This window comes from Penicillium atrosanguineum, assembly GCF_028827265.1.
Source record: "Penicillium atrosanguineum strain IBT 20685 chromosome Unknown utg000008l_segment0_segment0, whole genome shotgun sequence".
Classification (NCBI taxonomy): domain Eukaryota; kingdom Fungi; phylum Ascomycota; class Eurotiomycetes; order Eurotiales; family Aspergillaceae; genus Penicillium; species Penicillium atrosanguineum.
Window position 1 is genome coordinate 2,310,945 of NW_026623140.1, and position 18,809 is coordinate 2,329,753.

An 18,809-nucleotide genomic window follows, 5' to 3' on the forward strand; every position below is an offset into this window, starting at 1 on the left:
CTAGCGTAACTGTCATAATTGTCATGCAGATTGAATCCTGATGCTACATGCTCTCCCATGCGTGGAGGCGATTCTCGTCCCTGGCCCCCAACAGGACTGACGTATATCGATCGACAAGCAGGAACAAAGGAATGAGATACGTAAGATGCAGGGGGCTTTGTTGATTTGCATGTCTTTCCATATAAGCTTGGAACCTCCCTCGGATACTGCTTTTTAGGCAAGCGAATATATCGTCAGTAGAACAATGTCATCCCCGAGCGCGGCGTCGGCGACCGAGCCAATTCGCCGACATCTCAACATGCATACGCCAGTATACGAGAACGGTTTATCTCAAAGACACGCGGGCCGTCAGTTTCCCAATCAAACCGGATTCCGCGTGCGCCCCGTCCCAAGAAATAGCCCGGGACTCATACAAAGGTACGGAGTGCCTCTGGTAGCTTCGGAGGTCCGAACCTCAAACCCGTCAGATCGGCTTCAGGCTCAGTGCTCTGGAGGTAGACCTCGGCGTTTTATATGGTCATAGGTCATCGCCGAGTGCCCACACCCCACCTACTCCAACCGAGTCGAGAATCGATGTTAGTGGAGACCGAATCGCGGGAAAATTCTACCATCGGATAAGAAGCCGAGAAGAAAATGCCGCAGTACAGTAGAAGAACCCTGGAAAGCCCGTAGGGCGTCGGACTCGCGCACACTGAAACTCCGACATTTAGTCAACTTTTAACCTTTTGGCACTGGAGAATTACATAGGGTGGCGTTCGAACTTGTCCTTGTATTTTCCCGTAGCGCATCGGACGACCTCCAATCCAAGTTGGAGAAAAGGAGTGATTCTAGCGGACCTCTCCCACCGCTTTCGGATATCATCATTTCATCATCACAAATCGAGAAAAGGTCCGTGAGCTTGGCCCTTTTTACTTTGCCTGTCATTCGTCGCTCCAGAACTTGGACTATCGGTTATCCTTCGCGACTATCTTCCACAGGGCGATCAACGAACCCCCATAGCTGATCGCCCGCCAAGCCTTCTCCTCCTTACATGAACGCCTCCGTTGACCATGGCGACTACGGACCCTCTTCCTGGTGAAAACGAGGATGACTCTGTGGACTACGGCCTCGATGACGACCCCTCGCAATCTGGCCAGGATGGCTCCCCCGCCGACCCCAAGCTCGGCCAGTCCTTGCCTATGCAGAAGCGACGACGAGTTGGTCGAGCCTGCGATGAATGCCGTAGAAAGAAGATCAAATGTGATGGGAAACAGCCCTGCACGCACTGCACGGTGTACAGCTATGGTGCGCCGTACTCCTCTTTGAACCGTTGCGCGTATCTGACTTCTCCCAACAGACTGTACGTACGATCAACCGTCCAACCGCCGTCGCAACCCTGCCCCGCAGTATGTAGAGGCCCTTGAAGCCCGTATGCACAAGGCCGAGGCCATTATCCGAACCCTCCTTCCTGATGTCAACCTCGATGACCCCCAACTGGATGTGCATGCGGTCAAGCAGCGACTCGCAGCCCAGAGAGAGAAGCAGATCCCCCCTCAGACTCCTCTACAGGGGCCTGCAGCGGCACCAAAACCGGCCAGCCTACCAGAAGCAGGCCCAGAGGGCGGGGAAGAAGGCCTGCTAGAGACTATGGTCGATAACTCGGGCTGTTTGGATCGCGATGACCAGGGCCACTGGGACTACCATGGCCACACGTCGGGCATTATTTTTGTTCGCCGCTTGCGCAAACAGCTGGGCGCCGCCGATGTCCCGATCACCAAACCATCGCGCAATATGACTCAAATGCTCGAGAGCCCCATCTCCGCCTCAGGTTCGCCCCAAGATGGATCACTGCCACCCACGCACGACCTGCCCCCACGGGTGGTTGCGCGCCGCTTGTGTCACAATGCGATCGACGATGCGTGCTCTTTGATGCGCTTCGTGCATGAGCCATCGTTCTTCGCTAACCTCGAGCGCATCTACGATACCCCGGCCGATCAGTTTACGAACGAGGAGAACTCATTCTTACCACTTCTGTATATTGTTATGGCGGTCGGTTGTTTGTTCTCCGACGACGGTGTCGGCACTTTGGATTTGGCCGGCTACGAAGGTGCCATTGGCCAAGGGTATGTTGTCGCCAAGATTTGACTAGGTAGAGTATATGCTAACCGTCAACTATATAGATTCCAGTTCTTCAAAGCAGGACGACAGCTGCTTGAAGTCACTGATTGTCGCGATCTGACCTCTTTACAAGCAATCTGCTTTATGGTCCTCTTCCTGCAATCTTCGGCCAAGCTGAGCACCTGCTATTCCTATGTGGGTATTGCGCTCCGCTCGGCCCTTCGATTGGGGCTTCACCGCACGGTCACGGCGGACTTCAATCCGGTCGAGCGAGAGCTGCGGAAGCGCATCTTCTGGGTGATTCGCAAAATGGACGTCTACGTTAGCACGCTCTTGGGTCTTCCTCAGATGCTGAGTGATGATGATATAGATCAGGAGTACCCGATGGAAGTCGATGCAGAGTTTATTACCGCGGAGGGTATCATCCAGATGCCGTCCGACCATACTCCTCTAATGGCAGGATGTAATGCGCATACGCGCCTATGCAACGTCATTCTGAAGGTTGTCAAATACATTTACCCGGTGAAGAACGCCCGGTATCGCTCCAAATTTGACCAGCGATACATGGTCAGTCATTCTAAGATCCGCGAAATTGAGCGTGATCTTCAAACCTGGATGGAAGAGCTACCACCAGCCCTGCGTCCTGGCACGGAAGTCTCGCCACAGCTGGAACGGTGAGCTCTCATCGGAGAACCCTATGAATGGAGCGAAATGAGAACTAACGAAACTATTAGAATTCGTCAGTTGCTGCGTATCAGTTACGCCCATGTCCAGATGGTCATGTACCGGCCTTTCCTGCACTACGTTACTGGCGGGTCTCAGGCACGTGGTGTGGATAAGCGTTCCTACGCCTGCGCTGCAGCTTGCGTGAGCGTGTCTCGGAACATTGTTCATATTACGACTGGGATGCACAAGCGGGGTCTTCTCAATGGATCATTCTGGTTTACGATGTATACGACTTACTTCGCTATATTGTCGTTGATTTTCTTTGTGGTCGAGAACCCCGATTCACCCACCGCGAAGGACGGTGTCCTGAAGGATGCCATGGAGGGCAAAAACACTCTGGCCGGATTGGCTAAGAAGAGTATGGCGGCTGACCGCTGCTCTCAGAGTTTGAACGTGGGTGTCTCACTCCCTGTTGAGGAGAAATCACGCTAATTAAGCTTCACAGTGCTTGTTCAAGACTTTGCCAGAGATGTTGAAGAACCGTCAAAGCTCTAAACCCCAGGTCAATCTTAAGCGACGCGCGCCATCTATCATCCCCGCCGAGGAGCCTACCAGCGCTCCATCGCGACAAAACTTACCCACTCGCTCGAACACCTTCCCGACCGAGATGATGGCTCAGTTGAGCACATCGGACTCGGGTCGCCGACAAAGGAGCTTGGACAAGACCAGGGTCATCAGTGACAACCAGCCCACCGATAATGGCACCCAATCTGCCTGGATGGCTTCGACCCCGGAGCTGCTCACGGAAACCATGCAAACGCCGGAGCCGATGTCTGCGACATCAATGAATCATTCCTTTGCTAACCCAGAGTCATCAAGTCTGGCCTGGGCTCAACAATTCAACAACCCGGACAACCTTCCCGACCTCATGCCTATCATGTTCCCATCCGACGATCCCTTCGCATATCCCACACAGCCCATGTCCACGCTTGAGGATGATCATTTCCGCCGCGATCACACAGGCATGCATTTCTCGTTCGACTCAAAACCGCAGCAGCCACCCGGACTGGGCACAAACACCCCCAGTGATCCGTCGGGAACAAGTGTCTCCACACCGACTTTCGATACTTTTCCCAATCTGTCCAACTTCCCCGTCGGAAACACATCGGGAGTAAAGTCGTCGATTCCAAGCCGACTTCAGGCTAACAATACTCAGTCAATGAGCTCTTCGCGACTCCACTCGCCGATATCTCAGACGAGTGAAACTTTGAGCAGCCCAGATTTGGTCTCAATTCCGAACCAGAACTTCGTGTGGGAAGGATACAACTTCCAACCAACTAATGCCACTACAAACGCCAATATGGGACCCGAGACGACGATACAACAAGATCAGCCGCCCCTCAATGGAATGCAAGATATCAACATGGGGCTTGACGATAACACAATGGCAATGAACATGGACCTCGGCATCTCCTTCGACGACCTTTTCGGAAACGACGCCACCTGTCGACCTGGACCGCGGGCGACCAACGATGAATGGACGCAGTGGATGAATGCCGGCCCTTAAATCTTGGCCCTTGCTCTCTACGACGATATGCACTTATGAAGAAAGCAAAGAAGAAAATCTGTTTATACCTGGCTGGCGCAGTGGGACTGGACATGGTTGTTTTTTTCCCTCCGATTTTGCTTGTGAAGTATATACAGGCGATCTAAATATTGCAGTAAAATTGAATTTAATTCAAATATGACGTAAATGGCATCATGCCTGCCGTAATTGATCGATATCGGCCCACCTGGACAAGCTTTATCACGGCTTGTCATGATCGGTGTAGACCCAAGCCAGACCCACTTAGATTTTCATGTCCGAGTTTCGCCCGAATCTTTCGACACTTCAACGACATGACTCTTATCGCCAGAACGAGCGCTGGGACCTCAATTGATCCAATTTCATGACCTTTGAGCTGTGCTTATCAACTTTGGTCTGAATCGAAACTTCCCACTAAGACTTCCACGGTCACAACTGACGGAGCTTGGCCCTCTGCTTGACTGCACAGTATTTAGTTACTGCTTGCGACATATACACCAGACTTCAGAACGCGTGAAATGGCTTTCCCCCTTTGTCTTAGTGCTTACTCCTTGCCGCTATTTGATCACTGAGTAAAACTGAGCACGCCCCCTGGGTATTGTAAAAGCATGAATTTCGCTTGCACAATAGGGCCAGATTTACTAGCATTACTATTCTGCGGCCATGCCACTATTCACGAGTCGAGTCTCGTGTCCACGATACTGTCTCTACGTATTCCAGGGAATGCCTACCCCTCAGTTTGTGATTCTATATTATGGCAGGATATCCTAAACTGCCTAATTGAACGATATATAAATCTAAATTAGTGTCTCATTCCGATTTTTCGTTTAATATTTTAATGAGATTTCACTCGTTCTTGCGGCTTGGGCTTCGCTGACCTGGCCAGGTGGGAGGATTTGGCCCGTGCTATCTTCCGAGGGGCGGTTTTGGGAATCGTTGATTTGGTTCATGCTGATGCTGTCCTTGGTGGGATACGCATGAAGCTGGGTCCAGTTGTTCCGAGATTGTGGGGTGGCGTTATGATCCGAGCTCTTGCCAGCCGAGCTTCCATAGCTGTCGGCCCCGTGGTCCATGGAGGGAAAGAGCCTCGTAAGTGGCGTCCACATCATTGGCAGGCAAGCACAAGTGATCGCCACGTTTTCTTCGGTTACCGTCCATACTGAGGAAGCAAGGTCGTCTGGAGAGGTATCTCATAAGTGCTTGAGCAAAAGGAAGCAGAGGGGGGGGCCTATGAGGACACTTACAGGTAGTGTCGGGACTGGTGGACGAGAAGTCTAGGGTCTGCATCCGAATAATGCTTGTAACGGCGACACTTGGGCAATTACGGGTCAGTCTTGAATTTGCGCCTTTGGCTGCGGCAACGAGGTATTCAGGACTCACAAGGCGCCGAGGGCAAACACAATCATCAGGGCGATTTTGCGCTTCAACATCATCTTCGTCTTGTAGAGTGGGTACATCGGCAGTGCCAATATGATGATATCGGTAGCGATCGAGAAGCCAGCGTTGGCGTACCAGTTGGTGGTTATGTCAATGCATGATCCTGGAATGGTCTTGTCCCAGGCTCGGGATACTGGTGTGCATTGAAATACGGAGGCGAAGAAGGCGGCCACCATGTAAGAGGTGATAATAAGCAAGAGCACATGGCAGGTGATGCGGAACCAACGCTGGATAAAAATGCGCAGATATAGCATCAAGATGGACATCTTCGTTATGTTCATAGTAAGTTTATAGAAAGCTTGACTAACAAAGAAGAGCTAGCAGGACCAAAGTTAGCAGTCCATACGGACCAAAAAGTCTAACGATCTGTAGCCATAGCACAGAGATGGGGGAATGCAGCGAGGCCAATTCCCAACGTACCTTCAGGGTCATTCGCTTATGCGGTGCTGTGAGATTCGTGATATGTTGGCCAAAGCCATAGGCACAGGACGCAATCATCAGGGCCATGACGATAACGGCAAATACCTGTTGATGGGGGTATTAGGTCTGCATAAGGCAGCTCCATCTCGCGCTTGAAGAGCTCACGGAAGATATCAAAATGCTCCAGTCGTCCCAGCCCAGGCCGGCCTTGGACTTGGCCCGGGACCACAGTCGGATCGCCACAAAGGCCGGCGTGGTGACAAGGAAGACGATACATGGCACTTGGATCTCCAAAGCCCTGCTTGGCCCTGGAGTGTTTCCCGACATAACAAAATGCTAGCGGTCGCCTGGACGTAGGTAGTATGGTCTTGCGAGACCGATTGAGGCGAAAGTCGATACATATGTACTCACCTTAAAGCCTTGTCAGTGGTCATGTAGCCTACATCCTTGCTCTTCTCTATTCCCTGCAAGAGTACATTACCCGCGAAATAGCGTGTTATGCGACATAGTTGCACTGACACCATGACAAGGGTCCTATTGGCGGAAGTTCCCGCCTCAGGACATCGAGTGACATCGGGCGGCCTGATCGGAGCCTTCACCCGTCTCATCCGAGACCCTCATAAGAATTAGAGGGCGAGACAGTTGTTTTCCCTTAATTTATTTTGATAAGCCCGTAAGATGTTTACGTGATTAATGTCACGTTCCATGGCATTCAAGGCGCTAGTGTGGGAATTGTTGGGGGCCAACTTGACCATTGGTTTGGACAATCGTATTCACTCCTTCAATCAGTAGACTGGTACGTAGTCTGCTTGTTGCCAATGCAAGGCTATGTCCACACCGGGCCGCTAAAACAAGCTTGTTCAAATCTTATCACTTGGGAAGGATTTACTTTTGGATTGCTTCCTCAGTCTCTGGCGTGAACTGGCCACTACTCCGCATAGCACCCCCCACCACACGGTCCCTGACTACACCAAGTCCGTGCTAGTGAAATTGCGGTTAATAAAAAAGTGGCGTCGAGAAGCGAAAGGGGAAATGCAGTGGTCGGTTCGTAGGTAACTACATATAGGTAGCAGCGCAGAACCTGTGCCCCCTGACTCTGGTGAATACCCTGGGATCCACTTTGATCTTCCACTACATAATTGCCAAGCTGGTATACCTTCATTTGCACCGGGAGGCGAACGACCAGGTCTAAATTCTTCTTATACGATTGATCGAGAGCTACCTTGCTCTTTAAACGCCAGTCACTAGAGAACTCGGTCCTTTTGCGAGCAACCACACGATGAAGATCTTCTCCGTCTTCAGTGCCTGGTCAGCGATACTGTCGTGTACGACTGTCGTCTCCGCGCAATCGAGCCCCGACCCGGTTGGCACCATTTACGATGGCCATGTGCCAGCCGATCTATACGGATCCAACTACACCTACCCATGGCAGGTAAAGCTGTTCAACTTCTCCAATCAGCGCCAGAATCTTACAATGGCGTTTATGGACATACCGGCGAACCCCCATCACAAGAATAAGAAGACAGCGGTTTTGCTGCACGGAGGGAACTTCTGCGGTGTCACTTGGTTCGACACGGCGCGGCGCATGTCGGCCGCCGGCTACCGAGTGATCTTGCCCGACGACATTGGCTTCTGCAAATCAAGCAAGCCGCAAGGCTATTCTTACAATGTACAACAGCAGGCGTTGAACATCAACAGCCTACTCACTGCGCTAGGCATCGATCAGGTCACCTTGATCGGACATTCGATGGGTGGCATGATCGCCGCCCGCTACGGCCTCATGTACCCGGAAACTATTCATCAGCTTATCCTCGTCGATCCCCTGGGGCTAGAGGACTGGGTGGCCAAAGGCGTACCCTATTTGTCAATTGACGCAACGTACGAGAGCCAGGTTGTGCAAAACTTTACCACTCTCAAAGAATATGAGCAGGCCAGCTACTTTCACAATGCGACCTGGAAGCCTGCGTATGATACCTGGGTCCATATGCTAGCCAACATCTATTCCAGCGACTTTGGTTCCGACTATGCATACGTGATGTCCCTCGTCACCGACGCCTTACTCTCCCAGCCTGTGATCTACCAGCTGCCTCTCCTGCAGACACGTACCTACCTCATGGTAGGAGATGACGACGTTACGGCGCTTGGCAAAGCATGGTCATCCCCCGATGTCGCAGCGAAGCTGGGCCATTACGATGAACTTGGTCCTGCTGCCGCAGCCATGATCCCCAACTGCACGTTCCACATGTTCCCCGGTCTAGGCCATGCGCCCTTCCTTCAGGACCCCGAAGCATTTTACGAGGTGTTATTTTCTTGGCTGGACTAGTGGTACTGGCAACAGGCACATCATAGCATTTTACACTATATCTTTGTGTTGTAGGAGAGTGGGGAGACATTATATCAAACAATGTACATAGTAGCGCTCTACAAGAACACTACCAAAGCTAGTTAACCAGCTTCGTTCGGAGAATAATACATAAATGGAATTATTTTATACTGCTATGGAAGTTCCAAGGTGACAGCATAGTCCCACGGGGAGACGTCAAGGCACTGAAACATTACTAAGCACTCCCTAGCCCTCACTATGGAAGCAATTATCATCTGACTGCTTATTAAGCAGCATGAGTGGTCACTGAGCAATCCCCCTATGAAATACTCAGTGAGCAGCACCTAAGCGCCGTCATAAAGCGGCGGCAACCCAATTGGGCAAGTCGCGGCCGCAGATTAAAATCTGCCGGTACATACAGCGACACATATACGGGACAATGGCCTCTGTGCCAAAGCTCTCCAGCGTCATCACCTGGGTCCTATACTTCATCCCGGTGTACATATTTGTCCTCGAGCCAATCCTCCGCCCCATCCTCTCCGGCCCCTTCAAACCCACAGACGCGACAAACTTGGAATACGAGATTTGGGAAAGCGAGATTCCCTTGGAGGACTGGGAGGAGACAGAACCTCCATTGCACCTTCAGGATGACAGCCGCATCAGTCCGGAGGATGGCGTGCCCACCAACTGCCCCGGCGAAGCACCCGGCTACAAGCTACACCTTTTATCCCGAACGCCACTCGTCATATACATTGAGAACTTCGTAAGCGACGAAGAAGCCGACCACCTAGTCGACATCAGGTAATCCTACTCGACCCTTGGCAGGAAACGGACTAACGGAGAACATAGCCTCAACAAGTACAGTCCCTCAATCGTTTATGATGGCGTCACCGAACGCGTCGACCCAAGCAAACGCCTCTCTGACCGCGCCCTCCTCGACCGCGATGACACCGTCCGCTGCCTAGAAGAGCGTGCGCGCTCATTCCAAGGCTGGCGACCACACCTCTACATCGAACGCATGTGGGCTCAGCGCTACAACACCTCCGGCCACTACACATACCACTACGACTGGGCGGGTTCACTCGCGCGCGGTGGCGACCGAATCAGCACGTTCATGGTATATCTAGGCGCGGACTGCGTGGGCGGAGGCACGAACTTCCCTCGCCTGCGCATGCCGGCTGGAAACCAGTGGTGTGACTTCCTCGAGTGCGAGGAGGAGGGGAAGCCAGTGCAGGAAGGAATCACATTTAAGCCGATTAAAGGAAATGCAATTTTCTGGGAGAACTTGAGACCGGATGGTACAGGGTATCCGGAGACATGGCACGCTGCGTTCCCGGTCACGGAAGGGACGAAGGTTGGATTGAATATTTGGAGTTGGTATCAGCCGCCGCGGAGGAAGAGTCAGAAGAACACATGAAGATGAAGATAAGCAGATTTGGCCGAGCCATGGAGGGAATGCTTGGCCCCGGACGTCGCGGATCTTCTTTGCGTTTTTTTTGGGTTACCCCGGCCAAGCGTTGTGAGGGCGCGGAATGCTTGGAGGCCCCGTTTAGCACGGTGTTAGATTATTAAGAAGGTAGATAGATATCTTTCCATGTATATAGATTGTGGGACAGAGCGTTGTACTATAGTGCGAATGGAACATTGGATGAATCAGACCATCAATCACGATCACGGCCACGGCTTGAGTCTCCTACCGTTACCTAGGGGCCCTCCCCGGTTAGATTGAGTGAATCTAGGTAATTACCAAGTCCAAGGATATCAGGCAGCGAGATTCGGGGAGGGTATGTGCCAAGTCGTGTGATGCCGAGAGATACCAAGACCCCAAGAGCCCAAGACTTGCTCGGAGCGGGAATGAGGGAAACCTTGGCTGCCAAGATTCGCAGCCATGGCGATGCTTCTTGGCAGCGTTTGAGGGGCTCAGCTTGTTGGTGTCGCCACTTTCATTTCCTTAGTTGGGAAGGCCGAGGACTCGGATTGGAGATTCGCCGAAACCTGGTTAGTTGGAGTAAGCCGCTTGCCCACATCGGGGAAGTCCGGCTTCTGTATTGGGGTGACTCGTATACCATGATCCTACACACTACACACAACACACAACACACTACATACTACATACTACACGAGGCAGACTAGGTGTGTAGGATGAATAGATAGCATTCTATAGTGAAATCATACCATCGGAGGGATACAGGATACAAGAATGCCAGAATGTACAGCCTCGAGTGTAGCCAAGACATTCGGGACGCTGGGTCCGCAAACTTCTCTTGGCCCGGTCTTGTCCAAGATCCAGATTCGCCCAGGCTGAGCCAGTCTTGTCCCTTTCTTGCCGCCCCCTCCGCCCCAGGCTTTTTCTAGGCATAGGCTCGGCTTTTTTTGTTTCCCTCTGTGCCTTTCCCCCATGTGGAGTCTCCCCCGTTCTCTTCTTTTTCTAGGCATCTTCCTTCTTTCTCTTTTTACCCCCCCCCCTTGAATACCCTGTCCTGATCTCTTTCTAAGGAACACTGGCTCTGACAATTCTCGGTGTTTCTGATCGTTGTGCTGTTTATTTGGTCGCCTTATCTCTTTATATCACCCTTTAAAAGTCGCGTCTGGGCTTCCGCCAGCACGACAAGACCCGTTTCTTGGCATCATGACGGAGAACAATATTCCCCAAATCTCAACGCCTCAGGCGGCGCCCGCCGCCGTGCCTGTCACTAGCGAGCAGACACATCCTATCTCGCAGGTCCCTGCGACCGCGCCCGCCTCGGTGACCGCGACGGCCGCTGCCGCCACCGCTGCTGTGAGCTCGATGAACGGTGCGGGCGAGCAGCTCCCCTGTCAGTGGGTGGGCTGTACCGAAAAGTCACCTACCGCGGAGGCACTCTACGTAAGCTTGACCATTGCTGCTGTGGTTGGAATCGCCCAGTTCACTAACGAGACCGGGCGATACAGGAACACGTGTGCGAACGCCATGTCGGTCGCAAGAGTACCAACAACTTGAATTTGACGTGCCAGTGGGGAACATGCAACACCACCACTGTCAAGCGCGATCATATCACTTCCCACATTCGAGTGCATGTGCCTCTCAAGCCTCACAAGTGTGATTTCTGTGGCAAGGCCTTCAAGCGCCCTCAGGATTTGAAGAAGCATGTCAAGACCCATGCCGACGACTCGGAAATCCGCTCTCCTGAGCCTGGCCTCAAGCATCACCCAGACATGATGTTCCCTCAGAACCCCAAAGGTCCGTCTCCATATCGTTTTCTGGGGTTTTCATTCTTTTCCTTGTTCTCGTCCCGGTCAATATCTTGCTAGGCTCCCCGGCCTCGGCCTCTGGACTTCTACGATTCATCTGACAGAACCACTGCTAACTCAATGCCAATGGCGATTTAGGCTATGCTGCTGCTGCTCACTACTTTGAAGGTCCGATCAACGGTGTCGGCGGACAGCCATACACACATGGAGCCCCTCAGTACTACCAGACTCATGCGCCTCCTCAGCCCGCCAATCCTCACTCATACGGAAATGTCTACTATGCTCTGAGCCAAGGTCAAGAGAGTCAACAGTCTTATGATCGCAAGCGTGGATACGATGCCTTGAATGAGTTCTTTGGTGATCTCAAACGCCGGCAATTCGACCCTAATTCCTACGCCGCCGTGGGCCAGCGCCTGCTCGGTCTTCAGGCACTTCAGCTTCCCATTCTGAACAACGGACCCGTCCCCGAGTACCAGCCCCAGCCTATGCCGGCTAGTGTTGCTGTTGGTGGTGGCGGCAGTGGTTACAGCCCCAGTGGTGGTCCTGCCCCTGCTTACCATCTCCCGCCGATGTCGAACGTGCGGACCAAGAACGACCTGATCAACATTGACCAGTTCTTGGAGCAGATGCAAAACACTATCTACGAGAGTGACGAGAACGTTGCTGCCGCTGGCGTGGCTCAGCCTGGTGCTCACTACGTCCAGGGTGGCATGAGCTACCGTGCTACCCATTCTCCTCCCTCCCAGCTTCCTCCCAGCCATGTCACTGCTGCCGGCTCTGCCCCTATGATGGCTGCCTCGGCTCACTCTCCCTCGACCGGCACACCCGCTTTGACACCGCCATCCAGCGCGCAGTCCTACACTTCGAACCGTTCTCCAATCTCCATGCATCAGCACCACCGCGTTTCTCCCCCTCATGAGAGCGGCGCGGGAATGTACCCTCGTCTGCCGTCGACCACCATGTCTGACGGCATGGGTGCCGGCTACCCGACTGTATCCAGCGCAGCTCCTCCTTCCACTCTCAGCGGTATCTTTGATCACGATGAGCGTCGCCGCTACACTGGAGGTACTCTGCAACGTGCGCGCCCTGCTGAGCGAGCGCTCGATGACAACAGCATGGACACTACTCACGACGGCAAGGAGGAGAGCGAGCGCACTCCTACCAAGGAGTCCATCGCTGCTAGCCTGATTGACCCTGCTCTGTCCGGCGCTTCACCTGATCCCGATCAGGAGGCTGCCCAGCGCACTGCTCAGGCTGCCACCGAGGTAGCGGAACGCGACGGCAATGCCGCGTGGGTTGAGAAGGTCCGCTTGCTGGAAAACCTCCGCCGCCTGGTTTCCGAGCTTCTGGAGCAGGACAGTTTCGATGGGTCAGGAAGTCACAGTGGAAATGAGTCTCCCGCATCAGAGATGGACGCTATGGAGGGTGTCGAGACCAGCCGGGTCTCTGCCTCTCCCGAGCAAACCAAGGAGGAGCCTGAGGCCGTCCTGTACCCGACACTGCGCGGAGTGGACGAGGACGGAGATGCCAAGATGCCCGGCGACGGGGCATAGGTTTTTGGCCTGGAAATTCTTTAACGCTGTCACGACTATTTGATTTGTGTCTCTACTCTGTTCCCTTGTGTCAGCACTCCAGCTTTCCTGTCCTGGAAGTTTTCTCTTTGTCACTTTATTTGTTTTATATTTACTCTACCTTATTTCCTGTCCGCATGAATCCGGATCACCCAGTTTCCTTCATCCCATGGATCTGTATGACTAGCGGCCTGTTTATTTACGGAGTATGTTTGCGTCCACGGCCTCGACCGAATTCCCGATCGGATCTTGAACTTGTAGCTTAAGTCTACTAAGGTTACATAGGGTTCATGGGACGTGAAACTCCCCAGTCCGGCGGATCGACATGTCAACCCCCGATGAGGTAAGGCAACATTCCAACGGTGCCAAGCTAAACTCCATCCGGGGCCTGTGACGCAAACGATTTGAGGAGGTGAGGCCGAGTGCTGCAAGGACTGGGGAGCTTGTGATCCAGTGTAGTGTTGTAGACTGTGAGAATGTTGATATTCTGGAGTTGTTCTTCTAGTACCATATTTGGTAGTTGCTTAGGCTCGGTATAGAGACACTGCACCGCGGGGTTTAGCGATCAAGGGGCAGAACATCAACGTCAGATCGCATAGTTAGGAAAGTTATCCACACTTCAGATCAACGTGGGATTTGAGCGATCTCAAACCGCACTCGGAAACATCTTCGATCCCACGCTGGGAAAAGCAAGCACCGAGCACGTAATTGGGGCGTATTGGTAATACCGGCCCCTCCCCCCGGGTCCACCGCTAGATCCCGGGCTGTAATGATGTATGGTACACTACCGGAACACGGCTCCACCACTGTTTACGGCCAAACGGGCGCACTCCATATCCAACTTTGCACTTCATTTATTCCTTTCCTTGTGTCTGGATTCTCTGTTCCTCGTTCTCCTTTTCCTTCGCCTTTTTCTTCCTCTCCCCCATCTTTCCAACTCATTGTCTGAATTTAGTGTGTGTTGGTGTTGAAACCCACCTCACACGCTCCCCACGCGACAAGGCGGTGGCCCCAAACAGACGCCATCGCGCGTGTCGATCGTAGGGATTATCGATAATCAAAACCTCCAGCCACACACTTCTCCAAAGACCGTTTTCCCTTGTTTGTTGTTTCTGCTTTTCTTTGGTTCGGCTTTCTGTTTTATTTTTTCCCTCGCCATCTTTTTCCGGTGGCAAATCCGTTCTTTCGGGTGGCTCTGACGACTACCGTTCTTTGGTTCTGCCTCTGAGCGTGCATCCGAGACTGGGGTGTGTAATCCGGATCCAGAGTTGTTGTGTTTTCGCTCTCTGAAAAAGTTGCCTCCGATTTCGCCATTTTTGCCTCTGTATTGTCTGCGGACTGCCTCGGGCTAATCTGCATTTCGCACAATTTTCGCATTCCGTGCTTGCTGCGTCGGTCATATCGGTTGGTTTTTATCTACGACCCTCTCGAGCACACTCCGAAATACTACGAAAAATGCCCTTGTCAAATCGCCGGCGCGCGCGGCGCAAGGAGATTCAGCTGCAGGAAACGTCCGATGCGGAGGCCCCAGATTCGTCGCCCACTCGTCCGTCCGCAAAGAAGCGCAAGGTGAGTTTGGTCTGAGACCAAATGGGCCGCTGCGCAACAAAGACTAACAATCCGACTCGGAATTAATAGGTTGATCGCCGCGCCTCTCCCTCTCGAACCGGCGTTAAGCATGAGTCCGGCGACGAAGCTGAGGACTCGGCGGGGGACCATGATGTCTCTACGCACCAGGATACCGTCGACCTGGTAATCTCATATCTGAATATGCCCCGCGAAGAATTGCGCGTCACCCGCGACCACTCCAATACAAAGACCGAGAATAAGCAGAGTATCCAGGCCTACGCCAAAATTGCTGGCCGCAACTGGACCTACTACGTCAAGACGCTGCATGTCAATATCGGCCGCGAACCGGACCGTGAGCAGAGATCCAATGAACAGTCAAGTCCCGTTACAATTGCTGCTCGTGCGCTCCCGGATGTGCATGTTGATTTAGGCCCGAGCAAATTTGTTTCGCGTCTACATGCCGAGATCTTTTATGACGGAGAACAGGCGCCTGCCTGGCATATCCGGGTAAACGGCCGCAACGGTGTCCGTTTGAACAACGCGATCCTGAAGCGCGGCGCCGACGCCGTTCTCTCTTGCGGTGATATCATCGAGGTGGCCAATTGCCAGATGATGTTTGTGACGCCCGGTGACGACGCCAATATCCACCCGGCCTTTATCGAGCGTGCTCAGCGCATTGCCAGCGGCCAGGAACCCGACCCGGCTACTCAGGCTTGGGACGCTTCGCAACATTCTCATCCCCAGGCGTCGCAGGCAACCGAGCCGGCGAAGCCCTCGTCTTCTGGTGGTCCTTCACTGGCGCCTCCTCCGCCGTTCCTCAGTCGTAACGTCACGCCGCCGCCGCGCTCGCCTGATACTGTTGGCCAGCGCACCGCGAAGCAGTCACCGCTTTACAACCGCGGTATGATGATGGAGAGCACCGAGGAGATTGATTACAGCAAGGATGCGGCCAAGGACTTGAAACCGCCTTACAGTTATGCCACGCTTATTGCGCAGGCAATCTTCTCCAGCGAAGAGGAGAAGCTTACGTTGAATAGCATCTACAATTGGATTATGGAACGATACGCCTTCTACCGACACTCGCAGAGCGGCTGGCAGAACTCTATTCGTCACAACTTGTCTTTGAACAAGGCTTTCCAGAAAGTACCCCGCCGGACAGACGAGCCTGGAAAGGGTATGAAGTGGCAGATTGCAGCGGAACACCGCGAGGAGTATCGCAAGAAGCAGATGCGCAAAGGCACACAATCTTCTGCTCCCTCATCACCTGCGACGAAAGAGCCGCCATCCTCCGCTACACGTGGTCCTCCGGTTCCGTCTTTGGACACTTCTTTCTCAGCCACGGCTAAAAAGTCCCCACCTGTTTCATCTCCTGGATTTAGCTCATTTCCAGTGGCCCCGGTGGAGGCGTATACCCCGGAGCGTGGGTCCCGCGTTGGTCGGGGCGTCGGCTCGGACCACCCGTTGCGACATATGAGCCCCCGGGACTACGAAGAGCCCTCTCCGCTGCCAGCTCGCTCGCATCACAACAATGCCAGCTCCAGTCAAGCACAGCGCAGTACCAATAACCTCAGCCGCGCATACGGGCTCTCGGACAATGTGGCCGGGTCACCACCAGTGCTCTCTTCGTCCTATTATGATGAGGGTCCTTCATCGATGATCACACCCGCACCACAGCGCCAACAACCTCGACTCCCTCCTCCCAGCACCGCTCAGATTCCATCCAAGTTCATGCCAATGAGTTCACCTGCTCAATTCTGGAAGTTCGCTGATATTGGATCCACACCAGCCCGTCATGTCCCGGACATGAGTCCGTTGAAGGGCGAGCCTGACGACCGTATTATCGGAGGTTTCCCTAGCAGCAGTCCGCCGCCGCCCAACCTGGCTAGTCCCAGCAAGCCTGGCACTTCAAACGGTCTTGGGTCCAGCCGGACATTACCGCCGCTGCAATCTGATGGCCCTGATCTGGGGCCAAATGTAGCGCGCAAGGAGGAGCAAAGAATGGAGGAGGATGAAGAGGAGGAAGGAAACGCAGGTTTTGACCTGGCTCGGTATGTATTCTCTATCTGACCCCCCTTCACACCGTGTTCTAATTCATCTTACAGTGGCTTCCAACCCATCGGTTCCTACCATCGACAGTTAAGCAATGCTGCAAGAGCTACAGCCACCTGAGCATTGTATGATGTACAACATGCTTGACACAGATTGTACTTTTGTTTTTGGTTTTTTTTTTTTTTTTTTTCTTAATTTTGATTGATTCACTCCGCATTCTACCGGTGTTGGCAGGTTTGTTTTTGGCTATTACTATGGTTATTGTATTTCTGTTTGCCGGCCATGCAGCGGAGAAAGGAGTTATCGGGGTTTCTTACCTTTGAAAGGCCTGACGTTTGTTTTCGGTTCTGTTTACACTTTCGAGTTCTTTTGTGTATGCCATCCTAGCCTCGATTGGCTTGTACGTACGAAGCTATCAATGTATGATACATCCATACAAATGTGATCTATGTAAAAGTAACATTCTTTCGTATCAAGAGATCGTCCCCAGGGCCCTACACGGGGATTGCCTAATCCATGGCAGGCCAAAACCTCTCCTCCAACCAAACCACCTGCCTCCACCACTCCAAACACCTTCCGCGCATCATCTCCGCCTCCTCCGACCCCTTAGTCTCCCCTGCCATCTCATCCAACACATCCCCAATGCGATCAACAAAGTCCTCAAACTCCACACTCGACCAATTGGGAATAAACTTATCCCTCAACGCCCCACCATCCGCATCGTCCTGACTCTGTCCACCCCTCAACTTCAGAAATGAAGCCGCATACCTCCACGACCTCAAATAACACACCTCTGTCGCCCACAGCACAGCCAATCCCTCCAAAAGAGAGATCCCCGTACTACCCGCCGACATGAACATATCAATGTACGCGTGCGTGATACTCGTCGCCGCGAAATAAATCGGTTCACCTCTCTCCAACGGCGCCGCAGACGCTGGGCGCCCACCAGATGGTAGAGAAGGCTCCCTTTCCACAACATTCGTTCCTCCCTGCGGTTTCCGAGGCGAAGGGGGATAACAAATGTCACTTCCAGCCTGCATCTGGCACTCGCCTTGCGCCCCACAGAGTCTATGTTCCTCAGCCTTAACCCCTTCCATCTCCCCCTCAGCATCAGCAGCAGGAGAATTATTCTGGTTTCCACGAGCCACACCCGTCGAACCGGGACAAGACCCCGACCCCGTCGTCGAAATGCCCGCCGAGGTAGTAATATTTCCGGAGCCGGACTCAGCAAGACTCTCACCACCTTCCTCGGCTGAGATAGCAGTTAAATCCAACCCGTAAGCATTGGCTGTATCCTCGAAGAATTTCAACTCGGTTCGAATGTTAACCAAGGCATCGATCAGGACCTCGACGGCATGTTGTTCCGAAGACGGTTTGAGCGGGGATGCGCTATTTGCTCTCTGGGCCGGTATGCGGATCTTAGCTAGTAGGAGGCCGATAAATCGGATGTATGATTGTGCGTAGAGACGGTCTTGGGCGAGCCATTGGGATAGAGTTGATTTTGGAAGGGTGCCGCGGCCGGCAGAGGCGAGGAAGGGGTGAGCTGTTGCTCGTTTCAGGGCATTGGGGGTTGCGGAGAGGAGCCAGGAGGTTAGGGGGACCTGGCTGGTCATTTTCAGTGTTATGGATTTTGTGTTCCTGGTTGATTGGAGAGGTGGGGAGATTGGGTATTTTTGGAGGGGTAAAGGAATGGGTAGTGGAATCTGGAATTACGGGAGCTGTTGTGGGGCGATGAGCGGGGGCGATGAGCGTGGAAATATGTGATTATGGCGTCAGTGATAACGTATGAAACGATTGATAAGGTTGATAAGTGAGAGAGAGGTAAAAATAGAGTTTAGTAACGTTGCAGCTTATTTGACTT

At 53.0% G+C, this 18,809-nt stretch overlaps 7 protein-coding genes across 7 annotated transcripts; 5 read left to right on the top strand and 2 right to left on the bottom strand.

The window, feature by feature from the left end:
* Window positions 1-1,049: 1,049 nt before the first annotated feature.
* On the top strand, window positions 1,050-4,330 carry N7443_010382 (putative C6 transcription factor (Mut3); the record flags this gene model as incomplete). Its single annotated transcript, XM_056890438.1, has 5 exons — window positions 1,050-1,284; window positions 1,337-2,102; window positions 2,160-2,771; window positions 2,832-3,216; window positions 3,269-4,330. The coding sequence occupies 5 exons, from the start codon at window positions 1,050-1,052 to the stop codon at window positions 4,328-4,330; spliced, it is 3,060 nt and encodes a 1,019-aa protein (XP_056736929.1).
* Window positions 4,331-5,175: 845 nt separating this feature from the next.
* N7443_010383 (uncharacterized protein) lies at window positions 5,176-6,532 on the bottom strand (the record flags this gene model as incomplete). The annotated part of the gene is made up of 5 exons (XM_056890439.1): window positions 5,176-5,525; window positions 5,593-5,660; window positions 5,729-6,102; window positions 6,206-6,310; window positions 6,371-6,532. 5 exons carry the CDS (start codon window positions 6,530-6,532, stop codon window positions 5,176-5,178), a joined length of 1,059 nt encoding a protein of 352 aa, XP_056736930.1.
* Window positions 6,533-7,484: 952 nt separating this feature from the next.
* On the top strand, window positions 7,485-8,528 carry N7443_010384 (alpha/beta fold hydrolase; the record flags this gene model as incomplete). The annotated part of the gene is made up of 1 exon (XM_056890440.1): window positions 7,485-8,528. One exon carries the CDS (start codon window positions 7,485-7,487, stop codon window positions 8,526-8,528), a length of 1,044 nt encoding a protein of 347 aa, XP_056736931.1.
* A 439-nt stretch (window positions 8,529-8,967) lies between these two features.
* On the top strand, window positions 8,968-9,945 carry N7443_010385 (oxidoreductase, 2OG-Fe(II) oxygenase family; the record flags this gene model as incomplete). Its single annotated transcript, XM_056890441.1, has 2 exons — window positions 8,968-9,329; window positions 9,378-9,945. The coding sequence occupies 2 exons, from the start codon at window positions 8,968-8,970 to the stop codon at window positions 9,943-9,945; spliced, it is 930 nt and encodes a 309-aa protein (XP_056736932.1).
* A 1,212-nt stretch (window positions 9,946-11,157) lies between these two features.
* Window positions 11,158-13,312, top strand: pacC (putative C2H2 transcription factor PacC; the record flags this gene model as incomplete). Its single annotated transcript, XM_056890442.1, has 3 exons — window positions 11,158-11,394; window positions 11,460-11,748; window positions 11,898-13,312. The coding sequence occupies 3 exons, from the start codon at window positions 11,158-11,160 to the stop codon at window positions 13,310-13,312; spliced, it is 1,941 nt and encodes a 646-aa protein (XP_056736933.1).
* A 1,473-nt stretch (window positions 13,313-14,785) lies between these two features.
* On the top strand, window positions 14,786-17,068 carry N7443_010387 (putative forkhead transcription factor Fkh1/2; the record flags this gene model as incomplete). Its single annotated transcript, XM_056890443.1, has 3 exons — window positions 14,786-14,899; window positions 14,969-16,947; window positions 17,002-17,068. The coding sequence occupies 3 exons, from the start codon at window positions 14,786-14,788 to the stop codon at window positions 17,066-17,068; spliced, it is 2,160 nt and encodes a 719-aa protein (XP_056736934.1).
* Window positions 17,069-17,457: 389 nt separating this feature from the next.
* Window positions 17,458-18,561, bottom strand: N7443_010388 (putative transcription regulator PAB1642; the record flags this gene model as incomplete). The annotated part of the gene is made up of 1 exon (XM_056890444.1): window positions 17,458-18,561. The coding sequence occupies one exon, from the start codon at window positions 18,559-18,561 to the stop codon at window positions 17,458-17,460; it is 1,104 nt and encodes a 367-aa protein (XP_056736935.1).
* Between the last annotated feature and the right edge of the window lie 248 nt (window positions 18,562-18,809).